Source organism: Dama dama, chromosome 23 (genome assembly GCF_033118175.1).
Source record: "Dama dama isolate Ldn47 chromosome 23, ASM3311817v1, whole genome shotgun sequence".
NCBI lineage: Eukaryota > Metazoa > Chordata > Mammalia > Artiodactyla > Cervidae > Dama > Dama dama.
Genome location: NC_083703.1, coordinates 14,350,774 through 14,377,054, shown reverse-complemented (window position 1 = coordinate 14,377,054; position 26,281 = coordinate 14,350,774). Strand labels below are relative to the sequence as shown.

Below are 26,281 nucleotides of genomic sequence, written 5' to 3'. Positions count from 1 at the left end.
AAATAATGGTGAAAGGCAAAAAAGCCCCAACATACAGCTAACAGTAAGCCCTGAAAAAGAAAACCAAACGAAAGGAACAGAACCAACACAAAGGGAATACTTCAAGAAAAATCTCCTGAAGATTCTACCTACATTTTTATAGAGGACAAAATGTACCTGAGAACATCAACCAGAACACCCAATGCCAAGATATTGTGATAAAATCAGTAGGCTTCTTAGAAAAATGAGAAAAAAAAAAAAAAAATCCTTTGAGTGTCTAAGTAAAAAGAACAAAATACTTTTGAAAAGGAAAATACATGATCAGAATTGACAGGCTAACCCAAGAGCAAGGAGCACTCCAGTGCCCAGACTGTGGTTCTGAAATATCATTTCCAAAGAGAAAAACTGCTGATTGGAGTTCAACTTCCAGGAATGGCAGAACAGCATGAGCCAGACAAGACTTCCCCAGGTAACAACTGGGGACTCTGTATTTTCTGCTCAATTTCACTGTGAACCTAAAACTCTTTTAAAAAACAAAGTCTTTTTTTTTTTTTAATGCCATGTAAACAGCATCAAATATGTGAAATACTTAATCACTTTTATAAACACAAGTTTTCAAAACATGTGTAAGAGCTGTGCACTGAAAACTACAGAACACGGCTGAGAAAAACTAAAGAGGGTCTAAATAATGGAGAGCTAACCCATGTCCATTTATCAGAAGGCTCAACAGGGTTAGGATTCCAATTCTCTCCAAACTGGTCTACAGATCTGATGCAGTCCCAACACAAATTCCAGCAGTGTTTCATGTAGAAATTTATAGGGTGGTCCTAAATTTCATATGGGAATGAAAAAAATCTAGTGTCAAGTACTTATAAAGCCTCTGAAATGCTACTCTACTTTCAATCAAGAAAAATTTAAAAAATGGAATGAAACACGAGTGCAAATGAATTTCCTTCGGTCTCCTTACCTCATTCTCAACTGAGGATGGCCTCAGGTTCCTGTCTCTCTCAAGGGCAAAGGCATGGCAGGAGGAATGAATGAGTGAATGAAGGAGGTGAAGAGCAGGCAGTCTCACCACAGACGTGGTATCAGGAAGTGGGGAAGTCGGAATATGGGTCCTGTTATTCTCACAGCCCAATCTGGGATGGGCTGCAGGAAAAGCCCATAATCACGGCTGCCCTCCCGGAACCCAGAAACCACATGGCAGGACCTGAAGACAGGATGTGTATGGATGGAAAAGGGCTCTGATTTTCCACGAGGTGTTCCAGAAAGTCTTGAGGAGATGCCATGTGACTGAAGACCTGAAGAAGGTGAGGACGCAAGTAGGACACACATTCACAGTAGCATATACACACACAAGTCACACACACTCACATACACACACATAGCGAAGGCTCTGGTGTCATCCCCACCGACAAGCCTCAGGTCACTGACCTTAGACAGGAGAGAAAGCATGGTAACTTTCAGAATCTCTATGCATCCCTGACTGATCACGTACACTTGTTTGATACGAGATTAATTAAGAGACGATTAAAAACAGACACACGGTGAGTCCTACAAGTCCCAGCTTTCAGACTTGGCTCTGCCAGTTGAGAAAGGATCTAACCTCTCTGAGCCTCAGTTTTTTATCTAAAATGAGGACTGGAGACCTACCTTACAGTGAGGCTCTGAGGATTAAGTAGATGCTGTATTTAAGGGGATGAGCCCCATGAACACATGGTGGATGCTCAGAACAAGCTGGCTGGTTCCTAACTGTCGAATAGAAACTCGCCTTCCGGCTCCGCTCACAAAGCAGACACACGAAGTGCTGCAGCTACAAGGTGACGCTGCCTGGGTCCGAAACCGACAGGTCACACCTCAAGATCAAGTGCCTGAAGGTACAGCAGGTCAGAGTCAGTCTTATTATAACAAACCAGAAGCGACTATGTGAAGTCCCTGTGACGGCTGGTATTCTGCTGTCATCTTTACTGAAACAAGTGGGCTACAAGGCTTCAGCTACTGTCGATCAGACGGTGTTTTCAGCAGAAGACACAGGGAAGAGAGGGGGTAAATCTGCTTCTCTGTGAAGTCAGTAACTACAGCCTATTTTCGTTGTTTGGGGGGGCAGAGAAGAGGCTGCTCAGAGCTCACCCCTTTCTATCTGAGGACACCCAGCTTTCCAACTCTCTCCATCCTGAAAAGAACTGCTTCCAGATAAGAAGCAGAGCCAGGGCCGTAACTCCGCATACACTTTCCCACTTTCTGTCCTACAAGCAAAGCTGTATCTTGGATGATCTAATCAAGCCAACAGACAAAAATGAAGAAGAAATGCTGTAATGTATCAGCGCATCTGAGGAGGATGACGATGATGATGTTGATATTAAAACACAACTAAAGAGCTGGGTGCTTGACAAGGTTCTAAGCACTATTCCCATTATGTTACACACATTACACTCACAATAACCCTACAGTAACTTCTATTAACAAAAGATGTATCTGAGTCAAAAGAAACAAAAAGACAGAACTCAGTTAGTAAGCTAAGACTTTTCAACATAATGCAGTGAGGAACTAAGGAGCCCATGTGAGAATCTTCAGACTCCTAGTTCCATATTCCAGCCTGCAAGACATTGGAAAAAGAAGTCTGGAGTTTTCCTAAATAGTCAGGAACGACCAGAGCTCGTGAAAAACTAGTTAAGTATATATCCAAGAATAAATCAATGTTATTAATGATATTAACTGTAGCCCAGCTGATGTGGGAGAAAAAATGTCACCTGCCATATCAGCAAAACAAAGGATGCTGCAGCTGTCAAGCCATCAGCCACTGTGGCAGCCTGACCGTGCACCCTGAGGTGATCCTTCAGGATGGAGAAAAGCAGGATGCTGGCCCTAGACAGTCAAGGTCCACCTTCAAAGGAATGATTTCAAGGAGCCCAGACTCTCGCATCTTCCCGTACTCAGAAAAGCGCTAAATTTATTAACTCGAGATGTCTGGTTTTCTTTAATTGACATCTTTTGATGTTCACACTACCTACATATCTTGGATTCTCCCTTACCTCTTAGGAAAGGTTGCTCAGAGCAACCTGAGAAGCTGTTTTCTGGGTTTAAGTCCTCAGAAAATCCGACATAAATGATTAGGTCGTGCAGGAGGTTTTAAGGTACCAAGTGCCAAGAAGAAAAACTGAATGTTAATTCAGTGAAAGAACTAGAATCCAAGTCCAAATTATACAAAATTACTGGAAATCTCTAGTAATACCGCTCATTTCTTTGATGATTTGTAAACCAGCACCTTTAGGATAAAGATAAAGAGTTCATGATTCTACCATTAAAATTCTTTGGGGAAAGACTGTTTTTAACATCCAGGTCAGTTACTATTGAAAGAGGAGTTGTTCTATGAGGTGACAGGATATAAGGCAGTTATATAATCTCACATCCCCATTTGTAATAAAATAGAGCTCAACAGTTAATATGCTACTGAGGCCATTTAAACCTATTCGTAACGTGTCAACCCCATAAATCCTCAAATTCCACTCTTCCCTACTCCCACCTCCCCCCTCAAATAATTCAACTGACAAGTAGATAAAGTTTCTGAAAAATCCCTAAGGTTGGTAGGAAAAAAACAACAACGTATTTCAGAAATGTTGAAAAGGCCCTGAGGGTGCAGTATGGCTGAAAATCAGAGTATTCCCCTAATGAATTTAGAAAGCTAATAGCAGTTTCATAATTTCTCTAATTTTCGCTTGGGTTTTCTTTCTTAACCTTAACAAAACATGGCTTAAGGTGCTGAGGTAAACAGTCGTGTAAAAAAGCTATGAGAAAGTTCAGAGCTTTCCTTGGATGATATTTATACCCGTGTGAAAGGAAAAAAAAGTCATTATTCCCCTCAAATCAAAATACAATTCCCCTTTCATGAAATAACTCACAAATAGGATGAAGAATTCAAGCAACATAAAATCAAAATGCCTTTTAAAACTCCAGAACTAGTCTGAGTGGAGTCCTGTGACGGTTCCCCAAATGATACCCTATCCAGTGTCCACTCCGACGTCCCGAAGACTCGCCGGCACCAAGGCGCTGACTCTCTGGGAGTACCCGGTGCTGCCCTGAAGGCACGCTGCCAGCTTCTCCTCCAGTTCCAGAGAGCTTGCTCCCTGACAGACTGCCTGTGAGAGCGGCGGTGAGAAGCAGCTCAAGTCTGCGAATGGGATAAAACGAAGTACCCATGATAGGAGAGACACCATATCAGAAGGGAGTTTAGGCGGCTTGCTGAAGAGCCTGCATTTTCATTAATCCTTGTTTTTTTTTTCTTTATCTTCCTTTCTTTCACATTTACTTATTTTAGGCACCAGCATGACCACCCAAATAATACCGCCTTAGAAATAAAGTGCCTACTTGCTCTGATTGTGACTCAAACAGAAAGAGAAGCGGATCTGATTCCATTAAGAAGTAAATTCAAAAGAAATTTTAGAACATTAACAGGGGAATTTCTAGTTCTCATAGTCCTTTTGGGATGGAACTGTAATATCGTTATCATAATATGCTAAATACAAAGCAGGATCTATCTTCCTTCCAGGGAGCTAAAAGTTCAGTAGAGTTCTTTTGGGTTTTATGGCCTTAATTATATATAGCTAGCTAGATAGACAGATAGATGGATGTTCCTCAGTCTGAGAGTGAGATGGCCATTTGGTTTTCAGAAGGATTGATCACTTTACAAGGGATTAGGGACAAGTATCCTTTAAGTAGGGAACAGTCTGGCTTTATTTTAAATTCTATTTTTAAAAATTTGAGTGACTTTTTTTTTCAGATATGCATTTCTTGGGAAAAGGGAGAAAATTAAATTAAAATCAGATCATATAAACTTGCAAGTAATTAAATTATATAAAAACAAAAGTAATGAATGACTTAAAATGCATCACTCCGAATCATGCTGTTCTTTGAGTTATTTACATCTACTGCACCTGCGTGGTGAAAACATTATTAATAACATTAGTCACCAGCTCTCTTCCCAACATCACATGGCTTTAGTGCTTGAAACCAGCCACAGTGGGAGTATTTACATCATGTGTGAAAGTGAAAGTTGCTCAGTCGTGTCTGACTCTTTGCAACCCCATGGACTGTAGCCTGCCAGGCTTCTCTGTTCATGGAATTCTCCAGGCAAGAATACTGGAGTGGGCAGCCAGTATTCCCTTCTCCAGGGGATCTTCCTAAATGAGGGATTGAGCCCAGGTCTCCATCATGGAAATGGGTAAACATCATAAAACACAGAAGGATTTTTGTTAATTGTCTAGACTTAAGAAGATGATGGAGAAAGTGCTGAAAATGTAGATTAGCACAAACAAATGGGAACATATTCTTCCAGCATTCAAAGACCAGTATCTAAGGCAGCAAAGGAATCTTTCCTGTTACTAACAAATGAGACAAGTTTCAACACAAATTCTTTGCTTTACTTTTGTCTTCCTTGTTAATACAAGGGAAAACATCAACCACCATGCATGTTGGAACTATACCCACTGGGCAGCTGCATCTGTAGTTTGGTTACAGATATGAAAGTTAAGCAAAAATCAACAAGAGCATTCTGTAAAAACTAGATGACTATAGAACTTACAATTAAGAGTCTTATTTTTTATAGTAAAACAGATCACCAGCCCAGGTTGGACGCATGAGACAAGTGCTCAGGGCTGGTACACTGGGAAGACCCAGAGGGATGGGATGGAGAGGGAGGTGGGAGGGGGGATCGGGATGGGGAACACATGTAAATCCATGGCTGATTCATGTAAATGTATGGCAAAAAACCACTACAATATTGTAAAGTAATTAGCCTCCAACTAATAAAACTAAATGGAAAAAAAAACATTTTTTTAAAGTCTTATTTTTTATTATTATTTGCAAATGGTGTACTACCCATTTTTATATTAGGAAAATGTATGATAAATCTGTGAATGCATACATATGCATTCTTTTCTTTTCTTTTCTCTTCCTTCCTTCCTTTTTTTGGAAGAGGTTATGAAACATCTACCAGAACACCAGTCAGTGGGACTGTCTCTAAGCTGGCCTCTGAGCCCTTCTGATTCTACCCACCCGTCTTTGAGAACTTGCTGCCGACTATGTAGATGTTCCGGGCTGCTCTGTGGACTTACTGCCCCAGACTCGGAAACAGCCATTTTCCCGAGGCACCCTGGCTTTCAGACTCCGCCGGAAGCCTCCAGGATGCGCCTTTCCAGAGCACCCTACCTCCTCGCCCTGCCTCCACCCCTCCATCACCACTCCATACCAAGTCATGCTCACCGCCAGGGCAAACCCACCAGACATGCACCCTGGAGAGGGCTTTGCACTATTTCTCTGCTGAAGGCTCTTTCCCCAGATGTCCTGCACAGCTACCTCCCTCGCTTCCTTAACATCTTTGCTCCGACATCCCTTTCTCAGTCATGTCTACCTGGCTACCATAGTTTTAATTGCAACTGTCTTCCCAGCCCTAGCATTACTCATAATGCCCTATTTTTTTCCTCATACTACTTATCCCCTTTCAAGAATACTATATAATTTGTTTTTCTTATTTCCTCCCTATTCTACTCACTAAAGTATAAAAACAAATCCCTTACAATTATACAGTGGAAGTGAGAAATAGATTCAAGGGATTAGATATGATAGAGTGTCTGATGAACTATGGACGAAGGTTCGTGACATTGTACAGGAGACAGGGATCAAGACCATTCCCAAGAAAAAGAAATGCAAAAAACCAAATATGGCTGTCTGACGAAGCCTTGCAAATAGCTGTGAAAAGAAGAGAAGTGAGAAGCAAAGGAGAAAAGGAAAGATACACCCATCTGAATGCAGAGGTCCAAAGAAAGGCAAGGAGAGATAAGAAAGCCTTCCTTAGGGATCAGTGCAAAGAAGTAGAGGAAAACAACAGAATGGGAAAGACTAGAGATCTCTTCAAGAAAATCAGAGATACCAAGGGAACATTTCATGCAAAGATGGGCTCAATAAAGGACAGAAGCAGAAGATATTAAGAAGAGGTGGCAAGAATACACAGAAGAACTGTACAAAAAAGATCTTCACGACCCAGATAATCATGATGGTATGATCACTCACCTAGAGCCAGACATCCTGGAATGTGAAGTCAAGTGGGCCTTAGGAAGCATCACTACGGACAAAGCTAGTGGAGGTGATGGAATTCCAGTTGAGCTATTTCAAATCCTAAAGATGATGCTGTGAAAGTGCTGCACTCAATATGTCAGCAAATTTGGAAAACTCAGCAGTGGCCAAAGGACTGGAAAAGGTCAGTTTTCATTCCAATCCCAAAGAAAGGCAATGCCAAAGAATGCTCAAACTACCACACAATTGCACTCATCTCTAATGCTAGTAAAGTAAAGCTCAAAATTCTCCAAGCCAGGCTTCAACAGTACATGAACCATGAACTTCCAGATGTTCAAACTGGATTTAGAAAAGGCTAAGGAACCAGAGATCAAATTTCCAACATCCGCTGGATCATTAAAAAAGCAAGAGAGTTCCAGAAGAACAGAACATCTATTTCTGCTTTATTGACTATGCCAAAGACTTTGACTGTGTGGATCACCCCAAACTGTGGAAAATTCTTAAAGAGATGGGAATACCAGACCACCTGATCTGCCTCTTGAGAAATCTGCATGCAGATCAGGAAGCAACAGTTAGAACTGGACATGGAACAACAGATTGGTTCCAAACAGTGAAATGAATGCGTCCAGGCTGTACACTGTCACCCTGCTTATTTAACTTATATGCACAGTACATCATGAGAAATGCTGAGTTGGATGAAGCACAAGCTGGAATCAAGATGGCCAGAAAATATATCAATAACCTCAGATACGCAGATGACACCACCCTCATGGCAGAAAGCAAAGAACTAAAGAGCCTCTTGATGGAAAAAGAGGAAGAGTGAAAAACTTGGCTTAAAGCTCAACATTTAGAAAACTAAGATCACGGTATCTGGTCTCATCACTTCATGGCAAATAGATGGTGAAACAGTGGAAACAGTGACAGACTTTATTTATTTTTTTGGGCTCCCAAATCACTGCAGATGGTGACTGCAGCCATGAAATTAAAAGACGCTTACTCCTTGGGAGAAAAGTCATGACCAACCTAGGCAGCATACTAAAAAGCAGAGACATTACTTTGCCAACAAAGGTCCATCTAGTTAAGGCTATGGTTTTTCCAATAGCCATGAATGGACAAGACAGTTGGACTGTGAAGAAAGCTGAGCGCCGAAGAATTGATGCTTTTGAACTGTGGTTTTGGAGAAGACTCTTGAGAATCCCTAGGACTGCAAAAAGATCAAACCAGTCAACCCTAAAGGAAATCAGTCCTGAATATTCATTGGAAGGACTGATGTTGAAGCTAAAATTCCAGTACTTTGGCCACCTGATGTGAAGAACTGACTCATTTGAAAAGACCCTGATGCTGGGAAAGATTGAAAGCGGGAGGAGAAGGGGACAACAGAGGATGAGATGGTTGGATGGCATCACTGACTCAATGGACATGAGTTTGAGTAAACTCTGGGAGTTGGTGATGGACAGGGAGGCCTGGCGTGCTGCAGTCCATGGGGTCACAAAGAGTCGGACACGACTGAGCGACTGAACTGAACTGAACTGAACTGCAAGTATAAAATCCACAAGGATGAAAACTACTGTCTGTTCTGCTCATATGTATTTTCTGTGTTAACTGGCACACACAATCACTGAGTACATGCTGAATGAATTCAATAAGTGAATATGTATTACGAGGTCAATATTTTAAATAGTATCCATTTCTAACTTTAAATTAATGTCTGGTATGGATTTTGCCTCCAATGTGACTTCCCCAAATTAATAGTATGACTTGTCCTACAATTCCAAAATATAATGAATGCTCTCATTCATGAGAGCAAATCAATGAAAGGAGTAATAACCATCAATTGTGCTTCTCAACTAAAACATCATAAAGATGTAATCTACAGGTACATCCCTGCTAACAGAAAATAACACCGGGTTTCACTGTCAGCTGAGCAATTCACCCCGGCCCAGACAGGACTCATCAGGAGATGGGGATCCTAAAGTCAGTCGCTTGACGGTTCCCAATCATTTCTAAATAATGCCCTCCTTCGTAACAACAAAAGATATCATGAATGCCTACAACAACATAGCTGTAATGTTAGTATACACTAACTAGGGAAATGCATGTGTACATGCTCAGCCGTGTCTGCCTCTTTGCGACCCCATGGACTGTAGCCCACCAGGCTCCTCTGTCCATGGGATTCTCCAGGTTAGAATACTGGAGTGGGTTGCCATTTCCTTCTCCAGGGCATCTTCCCAATCCAGGGATTGAACCTACATCTCCTACATCTCCTGCACTGCAGGTGGATTCTATACCACTGAGCCACCTGGAGAACCCACTTAGGGAAATACGTAATAACAAAAGACTATGAACTAAATGAAATTGTATGTTATTAACCACAACAGTTGTTCTACACACTAAAAATATAGTTACATTATACGTTCATGTAAGTTCTTTTACTTAGCCTACATAGGATGCTTCACACGACTCAGGCGATACCCTCAAGTCTTCCCAGAAGTCCATGATCAACAGGGTTAAATCAGTGGCATAAAGTAACCAAAAGCTTCATTGTGGATATTTGAACCTTATAAATGGGACCATCACAGTAATACAATTTAAGCATAAAAAATGAGCTCAAGTAACTTAAAAAAACAAACAAAAAAATGAGTCATTTGGAGTCAGCCTTTGGATCCCCCAGTTATTAGTCTGTGATCGTTAAAGTTACCTGCCGCCCCACACTGCAGTTTGCTCGTCTACAGAAGGACCAGCACTGGCTCTTCATCCTCAGGAGGGCTGTGATGAGGATGAAACGCGGCAGCACGTGGAAGGCCCTCAGAGGCGTGTGTGGCACCTCAGTCAGGGCATCTAAGTGCTGCTGCTTCTCACCAAATCCCATCACATCCAGCGTTCAGGCCCTTGTCGCTCAAAGTCTGATATAAACTCGCCATGTGTTATACCTTTTTGCTACTAAAATTTAGAAAGACAAGGTTGAAAAGAAAGGTCTTAAGAAAAAACAAACTCTGCCATGAACATCTGTGGAAACCTTAACATTTGTTAAACTATAAACACACATATACTGATAGGCTCCGGGGCCACGGTGGGTTAAACACCACTTTGGCGGGTGCAATAATTGTACAGTATTTGCAAGAAGACTTACGATGTGTACCACACAGACAAGTAAAGATACAGAATTCTTTGCCATTAAAAAAAAATTTCCCAGAGCATTTCTGGTAACACCAAAGAGGACAGTTCTAAACAATCCTTTCCTTCCCAACAAAGCAGCTTTAATAATAATGAATTCACTGCCGGGCTTCACTGGAGGCTGAACTTTCAGAAACCCTTTAAATGCAAAACTAAGTGTATCCCTGTTTCATATTGAATGTGCAATAGGATATGGAGCAGTTCTCAGGGGACCTGGCAAGGTCTGGGCACTGACAACCCGATGCCTGCTGAGATGGGCCCCAGCACACAGGTAACACTCGACTGCGGACAGCGTCTTCCCACCGACAGCTCAGGCCCCTTCAAAGTTAACCTGAGCACGCCGTACAGGAGAGGAAATGAAAAGGGAGTTTTTCTCCTCCACCGTGCCCTGGGACTTCCTGAGGTTTCCGTTCCACTGCTGACTGGCCCAGAACTACTGCTTCCTTCTAACTATTCCCAATTGTGTCTGTCAAGACATAATGAGGGCTGCAGACTAAAGAGAAGTGTTCAAATGTAATAGCGTCATTAAATCCGACAAATGTTTCTAACTTTCACCCTCAGGATAGCAGGAAAAATAACTATTACCATTTGACATCTTGGCTCAGTGGAACCTTCATATTTTTAAGCCATTTTATACATAATTTGCAGAAAAATAAGTAAAAGGAGAGTAAAAACAAGGCAAAAAATGTTGCTAGCTCTGCGTTTAATTTCTGATTTGTCTAATAACTATGAAATGTTAGTTTTTTCTCTTTTCCAAGTGGAAAATGAAAAATTTTGCACTTTCCACTATGTTCAATTAAACCTAAAAGTTGGCTAGAACGATGCTTTCAGTCTTCTTAATTACATTCTTGAAACAGAATACAGAATTAGAAAATGGGCCCAAAATTAGAAAAATGAAAGGTGGCAATTTATTTCATTATTGGATCATCCTTATCTAGGTGATTTCATCATTCTTCCATTTTATTAGCATATTTGCATTTCATATTCTTCCATTTTTAAGCATATTTGGGAATAATTGATGAGTAATGATGAGTCATAATAAAATAATACCTATGATGATTAAACAGCAAAATGTTTCAAGATAGAGAAAATATGATCCATAAGATCCCATATTGTAACTTAAATTTATATAAAGGTGCAATGGACCCATATGGTAATGGCAAGGCAGAAGGAGTTTTATTCAACTAAAAAATTAAATAAATTTTCTCTTTGTGCTTTTGACAATCTCTAAGAAAGAATAAAAACCATGAAATGCCAATCCTTCCAAACAAAAAGAACTGCTCAAAACTCAAAACCAAAAATTGGAACTAATCAAGTCTAACAATACCCTAAAGGTTAAGAACACATTTTCTCAAATTGTGTTAAATGTTAATACCAGAATAATTAAAATGTTAAATGTAAATAATATCACCTATTAAGTTAGAAACACTGTTTTAAATGAAAAATGAAATAAAATGGATATTTTATATTACTAGTACTATAAATTAATACAATATTTTTAGAGGAATTTCATTAAAATTAAAATTCATTTAACTTCATAGTCTTAACTCAGTAATCAAATTTTCAAAAGTCAATCAGAAATAATCTGAAATACTAAGAAAACTGTATGAATAAAAGCATGTATTACAGTGATATTCGTGTAAGTTAAAACTTAGAAGAGGCCTAAATCTTCAAGACTAAGGGGTGTCCCATCACACAGTCACTTAAAATGACAGTTAAAGGGAATTACCAGGGGGGCCAGAGGTTAAGGCTTCACGCCCTTACTGAGTAGAGCCTGGGTTCGATCCATGGTTGGGGAACTAAAAATCCCACAAGCCTGTGGTGCAGTCAAAAAAATTTATAAATAAAATAAAGCGATGGTTATAAAGACTATCCAGCAACATGGAATAAGTAATACTCTTCATCTTTCATCTCAGACCAGACCTCTCAACCATCAACCTCTATAGCTGAACAGCTAACTGCTACAGGGCAGATACTCAAAGATATTCACTAAGTAAGCACCACAAATCAAAATCTCTAACAAACCTGCAGCATCTCCACACCCCCATCCTACTAACACAAGGACAGAACGACAAACCCACACCAAATCCTCTGAATCTATCGTATACATTTCCTGTTCACGCCGACATCTGCCACCGTCTCCAAATAAAAACTATTTGATGGCTAGCACATAGTAGGTGAATTAATTAAATGAAAAAGTACAGCATATAAAAATTTATGCTGTAATTAAACTATGTTAAATGGGCACAGGTAAACACACACACTTTGAGGACTACATCATAGTAACAGTTGTTACATGTTCCAGTTGGAGATTATTTTTTTTTTAGTTCCCAATTTTTACCCAAAAACAAAAGTGTTCCCCACCATTTTAAATACATTAATACAAATGTATTTTAATCTAAATTTTAAAAAACAGACTTTGAAATTCAATGCCGGTGAGACCTCTAGCATACTGGTATGGTCAAAAACTTATTTTTGACCATAAAAATCATCATAAAATGATGATCATAAAAGCATCATAAAATGGTAACTTCTTTTGGAAAGCAGTGTGTAATATCAAAAGCCATACATGTGTGCATACCTTTGATCTAAGAACTCCTCCCTTGGGAATTTATCATAAAAAATAATATAAAAGATAAATATGTACAAAGACACTTGAGACAAAATTATAATACTTAAAAACAGTAAAAGTCTCTAAAATTAAAGAGATTGGTTGAGTAAATTATGGTACATTCTTTAAAAAAAAAGTAAATATAAAAATAGGAACTAGGAAAAAAAGATGATAGAATGTTAAGTTTTAAAAGCAGAATATAAATAATGTTGAATTAAGAAGAGTTTTTTTTCAGGTCTCTATCAGAGAGTTTTAATTTTTATTTTTTTAAATTATGAAGGTATGATAACACATTTACAGGAGACTTGGAAAATACAGAACAAGGTTACATATAGTTCCACTCTATATTACAATTATTTTTTAAGTAGACAATTTAAGATTTTTAGTTGGAGTTTTAATATCAAACTTTCAAAAATTAACAGAATGAATATACAAAGAAGTAGAAGGATATAGTAAACCTGAAAAGCACTGTGAAAAAATTCAACATAATTAAGATTTATAAAATTTTCAAACAACAGTAGGACACAAATTGTATTAACTATGTCAATTAACCAAAACTTCTCTTCATAAATGAAAAATGGGTGGATACATAAGGGGAAAGTGAAAATGGGGAAAATATGCCCACATTAAAAGTATCTTCTAATGGGACTTTGAAGATGTTCAAAAATCAAAACAGAGGGAAAGGTAGTTACAGGTAATTTAAAATTTTTGAAAAGAAAAGCTAGAGTTTCAGGAAGGATAATATAGGTCTTTGCTAAATGATAAAAAGAAATCTTGGCTAGATACAAAAGTTTCCTTAAAACAAATAGTAAATATATTCATGTGTAACTGCTCTAACAAAGTTCCAGAGACAATAAATTATTAGCAATGCTGCTGTCTTTCTTTCTAAAACAAGCCACCTATGGTTTAAGTTATATGCTTTTTCTTAAGACTTTAAAAACTTTGGGGGGCATTTAACTGGATATCAAACACTAACAGAAAAGGAAAGAGTGCCACCTACTGAACTGTAATCCCTTCCACAGGAAAAAAGAAATCAATATTCTTATTTAGACTGCAGAGTTTAAAGTCTGCACCAGGAATAAAACGGTCCTTCCTCCAATGGTGTCACCAGTCAGAATCCAGGCCCCATCACCTCCCCCTTGGATGACCAAGTTCCACCCAGACTCTTCTCTCTCAAAGCCACCCTCCGCCCTCACCGTCACCGTATCCTGGCCACTTAAAACACAGTCATCAAGTCCTTCATTCCTTACAGCATAATTTGAAATCATACATAAATATTAGTCTAGTCTTTCTGCCACCCCCTCTTAGATTAGAAACTCTAGGAAGGCAAAAATTGGCCCTTTCTGGAGACACACCCCTGTATCTCCCGAATTAAGCAGTTATAAATAAATGAAAATACGATTCTGAATTTTTTTTAGCACCAATGGTACAAGATCGATATACCACCATTGTAAGTGAAGCCAATAACTTGGTATTATTCTATCTGAAACAGAAAAGCTCCATGCAGCCATAGCAGCTAATTAGTTAAATAAAATGCAATTACTGCACTGTCCCAGATAAGATTCAAATTCAGCAAGAGAGAATAAATCCTAATTTACGACAAAAGCACTCACACTGGGGTCGTAGTCTAAGTCAGCCATGTAACATCTATTGCCCTATTCACCTCTCAAGCTCTCCCTCCGCTACATAGGAAACTTTCCAAGAAATCTAACTGTGGATATTAGAAATTTCTGAAATTTCTAAAATTTTATTAAAACCAACAAAATACTTTTTCTATCATGGAAGGGAGAAACAGACAAATGTAGCGGTTGAGGTATATAAAATACCAAATGCTGAACTTTCCTAAGGCATTAGATACTATTAATACTTTGCTTATTTAGAAGCATACAAACTACTTTATTATAACATTGCAAGTGAGCTCTTATTTTTATAAATCCAGACAGATTAAAGGAAAAACATTTCAACCAGAGGAGAATTCTGGCCTGGTCCACTGTAAAGTGGAGTCCATCACAGCTGTGTGCGCTGGAACCTCTACTCACCACTCTGAAATATATGCACCTCTGCTTAAGGGCTGAATGCAAAGCTGGAGACACCCATATATTTTAAAACTCTAACTCAAAAACTTACACTATAGGTACAAACCCACATCTGTCTTGCCAGAGGCAGGGAAATGAAGTCTGATCAGTCCTTATAGATCCGTGCTGCCGATTTCAAAGAAGCATACTGAACTGCACCTTTGACAGTACAGAGTACATAGCAAATCCAGACTGTGGGAAACCCTAAAAGTCCAACAGCCCAGGCTCCTCAACAAACACAATGCATTGTAAGGGGGAAAGGGAGTAGGCGGGGCAGGGAATCAGAAGTGCGGCCTGTAGATTAAAAGAAACTTAAAAGATACGAGAAGTGAAAAAAAAAAAAAACCTGGTGGATGTGAAAAGAAATTAAAGTATCTAGGGATACACATTTGACTAATAATACTATTAAGAAAAACAAAGCAGTATTCCCTATAATAAAGCGAGAAGAGTGGAAAAGAGAGGGGTGGGCACAAGGCGGGGCTCTGGAGTGGTTGGTAAAGTTCTGGGTACTGAAATGGGAGGTGGTTATAAGGTATTTGCTTGTTGTTTAGTCGCTAAGCCAACTAAGCCAACTCTTTGCGACCCCATGGACTATAGCCTGCCAGGCTCCTCTGTCCACGGGATTCTCCAGGCAAGAATATTAGAGTGGGTAGCCACTCCCTTCTCCAGGGGATCTTCCCAACCCAGCAATCGAACCTGCATCTCCTGAATTGGCAGGCAGATTCTTTAGCACTGAGCCACCAGGGAAGCCCTTTATAAAGGTATTTGCTTTGTAATAATTCACTAAGCTATAACCACTCCTCCAAAAAAATAGATCAGTAAATAAGGATAAACACTGCCTTTAAGTCAACCAGTCAGGTGGTACTTGGTGATCTCAATGAGAGCGACTTCAAGAGAAGGATGGAGGAAGTCAGACAGCAGCAGCTCGAGAGACAAATGATAGGAACTGAAGTGGACACACATCCCGAGTCAAAACACTTCCCATTAAAACACCTAGAAAGATTCACACCTTAAACACATTACTCTTGGAGAACGAGAGTATGAGGAAAATGAGGAAGACCTTTCATTTTATGCTGAATGTACTTGGACAGTATTTTTTTTTCCCCAACATGTTTGTGTTACTTTTTAAAATTATTTTGAACCTATAAATGTTTATTTTTGAAAGTGCTTCATAAAATAAGCCCTGGGAGAGAAGAGACAAATGGAGAAGAATTCCAAATAATTTCTGCAGAAGAGTTTAATTTACGGAAATACTCCACCTTTAAAGGGGGGGGAAGTATAACTCCCTACTCCTTAACAGTGGTCTACGCATAGAGGATTCTTTCCACAGGTGACAGTGTGGGAAGAGGGAAAAGAGGGTACCTTCAGAGTGGATATACCAAGACAGACCACCTCTGCCACGTGACCACGGTCAGCATCAACAGTGATCGATCACATTAATAGGATGTACCTTTAATAAGATACGATGAAAATGGCACTTCACAACTGTGAAGTGGTGAAGTGGTCTTCCTCCCCCAAAACCTGTCATTCCAGTGCAATCATGAGAAAAGCCTGACAAATTCCAACAGAGGGGCATCTATATACCTCTGACCAATACCCCTCAGAACTGTCACAGTAATCAGCAACAGAAAGTTTGAAAACTGTCAGAGCCAACAAGAGCCTAAGAAGACATGATTACTAGAGTTATGGGCATACGGATGGAACAGAAAAAGGTTATTAGGTAAAAACTAAAGATAATGGACATTAATAATGCATAATAATAATGTATCAACGTTGGTTCATTAACCATAACAAACATCCCATAGTAATATATTAATATTACATGAAACTGGGTACAGGATTTTCCTATAAATCTAAATCTATTCAAAGAAAGTTAACTTATTTTATAAAACCCTAAAAGTAGCAACATCACAGTATCCTAACCAAGTTTGCTAGGTTGCTAAGTTTCCTGCAATAAGTAAAGCAGAGTAAATGGTTTCTATTTCTTTTTTCCTTCTCAAATATTATGGACAGATCACCTAGAATACCAGTGATCTACTGACCATACTTTTGAGAACCAAACAATGACTCTGGAAGAGAATACTATTTTTCACACATTCCTTGGTACAACAAAACAGGAAAGAAATATATGTTACTGGTGTGAATCTGAAAATACATATGGCGGGCTGGCGGGTGGGTAGTGTTCTTGGCTAAAACACACCGGGTACTGGCCATCAGAACTGTAACAGTCTACACAGGATATGCATTTATAATATCCTTTCAAAGAGGTTTCACTTGTAAACACATAATCAGTTATAACAGGTAGGAAATCATCTCTCATCTTCTCCCACCCCATCTTCACACAGCTGACAATCAGAGAGCTCTTCCATCAAGCACACACACTCCAGCCCAGCTATTAAGTCTGTGTCTCCTTAGCCCCTAAGCATGTGATTAACACTGTTTTAGATTTATTCTTATTGTTGAATTACTTCCTCAAATGTATATTGTCCTTCAAGGGAAAAGGAAATTCCTCAAGAGTGAAGCCGCAAGATGGGAAGGGGACCAACATGCGTTATTATGTGTTAAGCACTGTCCTATTTTATATAAATGTCTCACAGAAGCTCTCCCTCAGTCCTCCCATCACTCTCCTGGCAGGTATTATATACGATGGAAATGACACTGGGAAAGGTAAAGTGACTTCGTGAGACTGTGAACTCAGTAACTAACTGAGTCACATCTGAATGGCTCCATGAAGCCCAGGCTGCTGCTTCTACAGTTCAACAAGGGACTGAACCCACACCCCCTGCATTGGAAGGCAAAGTCTTAACCACTGGACCACCAGACGGAGTCCCCACATGCTTCTTTCGACATAAACCAAGTTGAAAGATTGATAAAAGGGTAGCCCCATGACAGAACTTTGCTAGTAAGATTTTATGACCAAAGTCTGATCATGCCTGTGGCTCTTAGGAAAATAAAACAAGAAACTTGGTGAACAGATGTTACTATCAAAGTTGTTCACATCTGTACCACACTGCACCACTAACCAGAATACCAGATACCTTCTAATGTGCTGTGCCAGTGGAAGAAAAGACTTCAGGTTGTAAATGACTTACTAAGTTGACTTGTGTGGCTGTATTAAAAACCGGGTAACCACAGGACTGTATTTTATGTTCTTTTCCCTGAATAAAAGGTTTTAATAAGCATCTTATTGTACTGCCTATCATTACTATATCCTTATGAACAATATGCACATCATATGAATCAGCAGTATTTCTGCTCCTTAGAAAATCGACAAGTGTTAGCTGGAAAAAGAAGTGGTCAAGGCTTACATTATTTTCCTCCTAGAATGTTTATAATTTCTATTTCAGAAACTTCAAATAACATAAGATTCTTCTTTTGCTTCAAATAATCCAGAAGAGAAATTCAAAAATTTACTATCGTAATTTCAGAGAGCAGTCAGTAGCTAAAATCACTGAATCATTTTTCACTCTCCTTCACTACCCAGTACAAATCTGCTATCTTAGCTACATTTCCTTGGCAGTATTTAAACATGATAACCATATCACTTTGAGAGAATTTCATTGTGTATAATTTGCGTGCCATAAAAACGAAACAAGAAGGTAAGCATAGATTATAATCAAAGTCCTAGCTTTGGTTCTGAGTAGTAAGCTCATCAGGGTTTAAATATTAAAAATAATTAACCCTCTAAATTATTAAAAATAACTCACTCTCTAAATTAATAAATGCAGGCCATGCAATGACCAGAGAGGAACCTGTGTGTGAACCAGGAAGTGAGATTAATTGAACTTGAATTCAAATTAAAAAAAAAAAAAAAAACATAAAAAAATTTAAACAATCTAACTACTAAACAGGAGGTTAAATGGGAGGCAAAATGATATGAAAACTACAAAATAGATTTAGAAAGCTCCAAAGTACACAGAGAAAGTGGACTATATAACTCTTTATATGGAGAAGACAGTAGTTCCAGCTCAAACACATGCCAATTGATAACACACATAGTCTCGCTGTTACACTTTACCAGGGTCTAACTCGCTGAAATGATACACATATCACTCTGAGAGTCACTAATGTGCCAGTTCCTTACAACAGTGTCTTTCCTTCAGTTTCCTCCTACGTAATGCCTTCCCTTCTCTCCCAGCATTTGATGACCATTCATGTTTTCTTAGCACAATTTAAAATTTTGTGTACTTCCAAATAGCATTTTAAAGGTACTTGTATACTTCTAAGTGGCATTTCATCTAAAAAAAATTTCAGAGCCATACAAAGGGTATTCTTAAAGTACAAGAGGACACATCAAGGCTAACTTAATGCTACTTTCATGAAGAGGAGTTCTTTTCAACACAGTTAGTACCAGGTCTCAGCCCAAGGAACCCTCCTTTGATGATGTTAATGTTGAAATTCACTTGTTATTAAAGTAAATATATGCTTAGAGAAGCTGTAACAAATATAAGTTTCTAAGATCAAGAACACAGACATTAGGGAATGAGGGGTTTAAGCAGAATGCCTTTACACAAGGGGTTACAAATAGCAAGACTTCCTCCAAGGTAATAAAGGTTACAAATACAAATAAATTCAAAGGTGGGGAGGAGACAGATTCTTAGCAGCTACTGAGGAACACTGGGAATGACTGATATCCAAGTGTGAAGATTTCCAAGCTGTGCTGTTAATGTACCATTAGTCAGGAAAGGAGGAGAAACAAGGAACTTCTATAGGCAAGACCCTACAAACAACGCTTAACTAAACTCGATTCAAGAACACCTACTGAAGGCATGCTTTGTATCACATTTACTGGTGAAACTGACTGCTGCCTTCAGTCAGGATTAAACCTCTAAGAACTTTTAAGTAGAAAAGTGCTAAGCTGTCAAGTAGCGTCTTTTTCCAAGGGACCCAAACCAGACAGCTACGACAGTTTTCCATGTCTAAACTGTTCCTCAAACAATACAGAATTACCATACGATCCAGCAATTCCTCTTCTGAGTAGAGACCCCAAAGAACTGAAAAGCAGGGCATCAAGTGTTTGCAACATTCACAGCAGTACTATCCACAAGAGCCAGAAGGCAGGAGAAACAACCCAAGTAGCCATCAAAAAATGGATGGCAAACCAAATGTGGCTTAATATGTACGAGGTATAGTTCAGCCTTTAAAAGGAGGGAAAGTTTGACACTTGCTACAACATGGATGAATCTTGAAGACATTATGCCAAGTGAAGAAAGCCAGATAAAAGATAAGTAAAATTCCACTTCTAAGAAATACCTAGAGCAGTGAAATTTGTAGACAGAAAATAGAATGATGGCTGCCAGGGGTTGAGGGGAGGGGGCAATGAGCAGTTATTGTTCAATGGTTACAGAGTTAGAGACGAAAATGTTCTGCAGATGAACAGGGGTACTGGTAGCGTAACAGTGTCAATGCACTTAAAGCCACTGAACCGCACAGTAATAAAAAAGTTATAAAGTTATTTCTGCCATCATTTGCATTATCCTGAAGCACATCTATGGTTTTAGAATTTTAAAAAAGAAAGATATTGTAACTTTTCTGTTTTTTAACAAAAAATGTTCTGTACCTGCATTAGAGACCACAAATTACATATGTATTTCTTTAGAATCTTAGTGAACCTAAAAGATGAACATGTAAAATCATGCAGGAAAAAAGGAACTCTTCAAGGACTGACTATGCCTGAGAAGGTATTATTTTGCAATAAAAATTCTGTATGACCAAACATAAATATTTCTACTCATCATAAAGATACAGATAAATCTACATAATATTAGTGAATGTTCACCCACTGTTTCCAGTATCATCCAACTCACATCTACAGTAAATGGGGAGAACCACCCCAATTTTATGCTTCAAAGCCTTTCTCATTTACTGAATATCCCATTCTCATTTACTACGTCTCCTGACAGGCTTCTCTCTGAAGTCACCTTCGGTTCTCCCCTACTTAAAATTTACAAAGGAGATTAATGCCTTGATGATTCCAGGGCTCTGCCTGCTTAGGCTGGCTGCAAGTTTGTTGCCTTAAAGGTTAGAACAATTTGTAAGTAATATTAAAATATTTTTATTGCATTTCCAAAATTTATATGTTAGCATAACGTTTTCTAAATTCAGTTAGAAAACCTAAGCAGATTAAAAACCCATTAAATAAGTTACAAATACATGAGCAAGAAACAAAAACTCCCACAAACCTTCTTGAGAAGACACAATGGGTGGCATGTAATCGGGGATGTACTCTTTTCTTTCCTCGGCATCTTTACTTCCGGGTTGAGGAAACTGAAGAACGTTGTTCTTGCTAACAGGAAACGAAGGGATCTGATGTGGGAAAGTGACGGGTTCAATATTGTGGATGTAGTCTTCTAGTTCGTGAAGACTAACCCCCATGAGTTGGAAAGCTTCACCAACATCATCCAAAATTGGGTCTGTCCGGCCATCTGAAACAAAGTCAAAAGCAGAGCAAATTATTTTAAGAAAATTCCATGAATATCTTTGAAAGCATTAAGAGAAAAAGTATTAGGTAAATATGCAACTCAGAAACAAATATAGTATATACTTAGGACTCAGTTATTGGAAAGAGTTGAATAGAGTTTCAACAGAATGTCGTACTGTTTAAATATTAGAAAGCTGACTCTGAAAGTTGATTTAAATACAATCTGATGACCAGCCAGAACAGCACAGACAATTCACACTGACAACCAGCCAGTACAAAACTAATGTCAATAGTAACTCAAGGATGGTCAACGGCACCTGTAAAGTGGCTGACACAAAGTAAATGTTTATTATTATTTTTTTATCATATATGCAGAATGCTGAGCTAGGTAAACATCCATTCCATTTTCTCTGTTACTGATACAGTGCTGGAGACTACATCAGTGGTTGGCATACAGCTGCCTTCCATAAACATCTGATCAATGAATTATACCACTGAATCAAATTTTTGTAAATCTAAGAAAATGTGTTGACTGGACTTAGATCATATAGGCAATTAAAATACACATTTTAAATGTATTTAGAAGATACTATATAAAATGGGTAGAGATAAAATGATAAAGCATTATATATAGTGAGATTCTCTTTAGAAAAGGAAGTTCCTTCTCTGCCTGCCCTTAGCAGAACTTAAGGTCTCTACACCTTTTAAAACTTCTATGAAAATTCCAGTTCCAGATTTCCGATAGCCTATTTCTTTCTTTCTTTTTTTTTTTTTTTACTGTAATCTCCTATAATCATATCAAATTCAGTTTGCCTGAAATTAAATCATGATGTATAATAGAAAAGAATAATACCCAGTTTGCAAAAACGAGACATGCTTGCTAACACTCATTCAGAAAACTTCTGCAAAGATACACATTCAACTTTAACAGTTTACGGGGCTGAAAGCAGCAGACAGGGGAAGGGAAAAAGTGAGGCATGAGACTCACATCTAACTTCAAGAATTTTGTACTCTGAATTTCTATACAAGTATAGGTTACTTCTATGATGTATAAGAAAGAGAGAATACATAAAATGAATACCTGTTCTTCCCCTTAATGACAGGCAGGCATTTTCAACTCTTTGATCCTCATTAAAAGCACTATTCTTTTCTCACTCTAAAAAAGTGTGATCCTCTTGAATTCCTCCACATTTGTGCAGTTTCAGCCCAAGACCTTCCAGTCCTTCCGCCTGCACCATTCTTGTTGGCCCTGGTTTTCAGCACTTCTTCTTTCGCTGGGTTCCCACTCTCCCCGTCTCGGCACAGCTCCAAGCCCTCCCCAGTGCATCTCTAGTGCATTTCACCGACAGTGCAGCTGTCTTCAAGCATCACCTGCGGCCCCTAGCCCCTGGTTCGAAGTCTGCAGTGTCTCCCGCCTCTATCTGTGAAGTCCCGCCCTCACCTGATTTCTCTCCATTTAACACTTTTCCCTAGCACCTTCTAAATGAACTGGTTACATATGCCAAGCTGGCCGCCTCACTGAATCCCACTTGGTTATCTCAGCTTATGCTTTTCTTCTACCTGGCGTGCTCCCCACCTCGCACCACTGTGCGTCACGCCTCAACATAAGTCTCGCCTTCTCTGTGAAGCCGGCCCTGGAACGCAGAGTGCGCATGCGTCTCTCCGTCTCTGTCTTTCTCCTGCAGTTCCTGCCGACACCGTGCGCTACTTTCAGCGTACACACACATTGTTTAATGTATAATAAAGTGCAGACGGAAACTTCTGCTCCTGAGTGCTTTGGTAAACCGTTCCCTTTGGGAAGTTTTTAAATGTACTATTTGTTGAATTAATAGTAACTTCCGATACTTCCTTTCTGAAAGAGCATCTTTTTAAAAAGGAACAAATACCATCATTTTGTTTTTACTGACATTTCGACACCCTTGTACACAGCTTATGGGCAGGGATTATGCCTAAGTAATCCCACGTCTCCATCAGGTAGCACATACATAAGTGGTGCTCAATAAACGTTGTGTCAGAAAGACAAAAGAAATAAAAGAAACAGAAGACAAGATTGCATAGTGGGGACCTGATGTTACAGAATTCCAGTCTGAAGTAAGAATAGTGGAGAAAAAGGAACCTAGAAAAGTCTGTAACCAGTTAAGTATACCAGGAAGTAGCATTTTTGAAAAGTCACCAAATCACAATGGGGAGTAATGAACCTGATCATCCTATTCTCACTAAAAGTAAGACAATCATTACAGAGACTGGGTAATTATCAACAAGGCTCACCCAATGACTCTAGAATACCTGGTTGCTGGCAGTGCCAGTACCTAGCTGGTTCTGTGTCAATCAGGAAAGGGAACTATGTATTCTGGGGATATTTTGACCTAAAGGAACAGAACATCCGTCCTCATTTAGGGAATTTGGGAGCAAAAAATATAACCGGGACCACGCATACCGTACCAGTAAACTCACTCAAGGGCCAGGAAGGGAGGAGGGAGGAAAATGAAGCAAAAGCAGAGAGCAGTGTGCTGGCGGTGCACGTGGAAGACAAGAGTGAATGAGAGCCACTCGGCAGCTTCAAGTTCAGATCTGACACAGCTGTGAAAACAAGCGGTCCAAAAATACACATTTTTAAAACACAAAATGTTAAACGACTAAATAGTTATTATGGTAGTGGCTTATCAGTTCAGATATTTATTCAACAAGTATCTCCTGGCTGCCTATTATATTATGGCATTGTACTAGGTTACTGAATACAAATATAATAAATTTGTCTCCTGGGGAGGGAAGAGGAGAGGGTGAGAGACATACACAGATGATTACAAAACAAGGTATTCAGGGACTTCCCTGGTGGTCCAGTGACTAAGGCTCCGAGCTTCTAATGCAGGGGGCCCAGGTTCCATCCTTGATTAGGGAACTAGGTCCCAAAAGCCTCAATGAAGATCCAAGATCCTGTGTGCCGCCACTAAGACTCAGCACAGCCAGATAAATAAATATATTTAAAAAACAAACAAGATGTTCAGTTAACATGGCAGAAATATGCACAGAATTATAAGAAGAGATATGATGAGTTTCCTAAAGCAAATGATAAGTGGATCTCAAAACAGAAGTCATACTTCTGGGGGCAAAAGACGCGCTAGGAAACAGCACGCAGGCAGGAATGGTGGGCTTAAAGTTTTCAGGAAAGGCAAGTAGCATGGCTGCAGATTGAGGATGACAGTACAGGAGAAGATAAGAAAATGTGAGCTCACAAAGGAAAGCATGTGCTGCTAGAGAGCTTAGATTTCCAGTCTGTAACTAAGTGGAATATTTTTAAGAATGACACAATCAGAGTTGTGTTATGGAGTGACTAACAGGTTATTCTGATAGCACTATGGAAGTTGGAATGGAACTTGGTACCTAAGAAGTAAAGTGTATCCATGTGTGTCAATTTTTCAGAGGAGTAACCACCTTAACAAAACAAAATGTTCAATGAAACATTTTACCCAGTTCTCCAGCTTACCACCTGAAAAATAAGTCCCTGAAACGTCAATGAGAGTCAGTTCCCTCTCCACACACAGACTTCCCATAAATGAGATGATGTGTTGCACCCCAACTTCATAAATGCCACCAGCTATAGATACTCCTGGGGCTTCCCTGGTGGCCCCATGGTAAACAATCAGCCAGCTAAGGCAGGAGACTGCCAGTTTGGTCACTGGGCGGGGGAAGATCCCCTGGAGAAGGAAATGGAAAACCACTTCAGTCTTCTTGCCTGGGAAACCCCATGGACAGGGGAGTTTGGTGGGATGCAGCCCACGGAGTCGCAACAGAGTCAGACACGACTGAGCCACGAAAGAACAGATACTACCAGATAATTCACTTAAAAACCATCTGCTGTAGCCCAGACTACCTGGGGAACCTTGTAAACTGCCTATGATCTCTCTACCACACTCTTGATAACCACTGACATAAAAATACAGAGGAGGAAATCAATTGAGATGTACATGAAAGTGAACATAAGTGAAACTGACCAAGTTGGCAGAGATGCTGTCCGTGAAACGAACAGAAACAGAAAGAAGAGGCAGTGTCCCTAACGGAGCAGAGCTGTCAACGAGTCTGTGTTGTCAGGAGCTGAAGAACGGCCAGGCTTGTAAGAAACGGCCGGTAGACGGAGCGCCTGTGACAACTAGTTGTAGTAGTTTGCGGGCAAGGGGAGGGAAAGGACCAAACAGAGGCTGTAAGGCGTTTTGGAGGGGGTTCTGCACGCTGCCAAAGGAGACGATGATTAAGGCCGATGATCAGATCAGAGAGGAGGGCAGAGGGTGTGGAGCTGGGAGCGGGGACCCGGCTCCTGCTGCACGCGGGATAAGTTAGCGGCAGGCGAAGAGGCAGCAGAGGGATGACTCGAGTTTCCAGGAGCAGTGGGAGCGAAGGAGCGTCAGGGGCCGAGAAGACACCCGATCGCGGGGTGAGAGCGAAGGACCAACACCTCCCGGACGCCGGGAGAGCACAGGGGAGCGCGGAGGTGTCACTCGTGACCGGCCAGACAGCCTCCCGTACCCAGCCCGGTACTCACACAGCTCCGAGTACCGGTGGCAGCCCCGTCCCAGCTGCTGCAGGTAGCGCTGCAGCACGTCCGTGAGAAGGTGGCAGGCGCTCAGTTGCACCGAGTCCCAGCCCAGCGCCTGGCAGATCTGCGCCACCGAGACCCTCAACAACGACCTGGAGTAACTCTCGCACATCCCGCTCCGTGGACTCCACCGCAGTCCGTGCCGCCACTTCTCTCCACCTCCGCCGCCTAGCCTTAGCAGGGCCCCCGATTCATCCTCCAGGGCCTCCGCGGCGGGGAAATCGTCCCCCCCCGACCCCCGGCGACCACCTCAAAGCCTCAGCAGCACGGAGCGCGCCAGCCTGAGAGCCGCCATTTTGGACTCGCTCCGCCTCCCGCTGGATGGTCGCCGGGGCGAGGCAGCACTAGCCGAGTGCTGAGCG

General features: G+C 40.2%; 1 protein-coding gene across 1 annotated transcript in view; it reads right to left on the bottom strand.

The window, feature by feature from the left end:
- TAF3 (TATA-box binding protein associated factor 3) overlaps nt 1-26,239 on the bottom strand; it is a 119,169-nt gene extending 92,930 nt beyond the window's left edge. Inside the window, exons 1-2 of the mRNA XM_061126045.1 lie at nt 25,866-26,239; nt 21,090-21,332 (exon numbers count right to left, since the gene is read on the bottom strand). Coding sequence (XP_060982028.1) covers nt 21,090-21,332; nt 25,866-26,031 — 409 coding nt within the window. The 5' untranslated portion in view covers nt 26,032-26,239. The remainder of the gene's footprint in view (nt 1-21,089; nt 21,333-25,865) is intronic.
- Between the last annotated feature and the right edge of the window lie 42 nt (nt 26,240-26,281).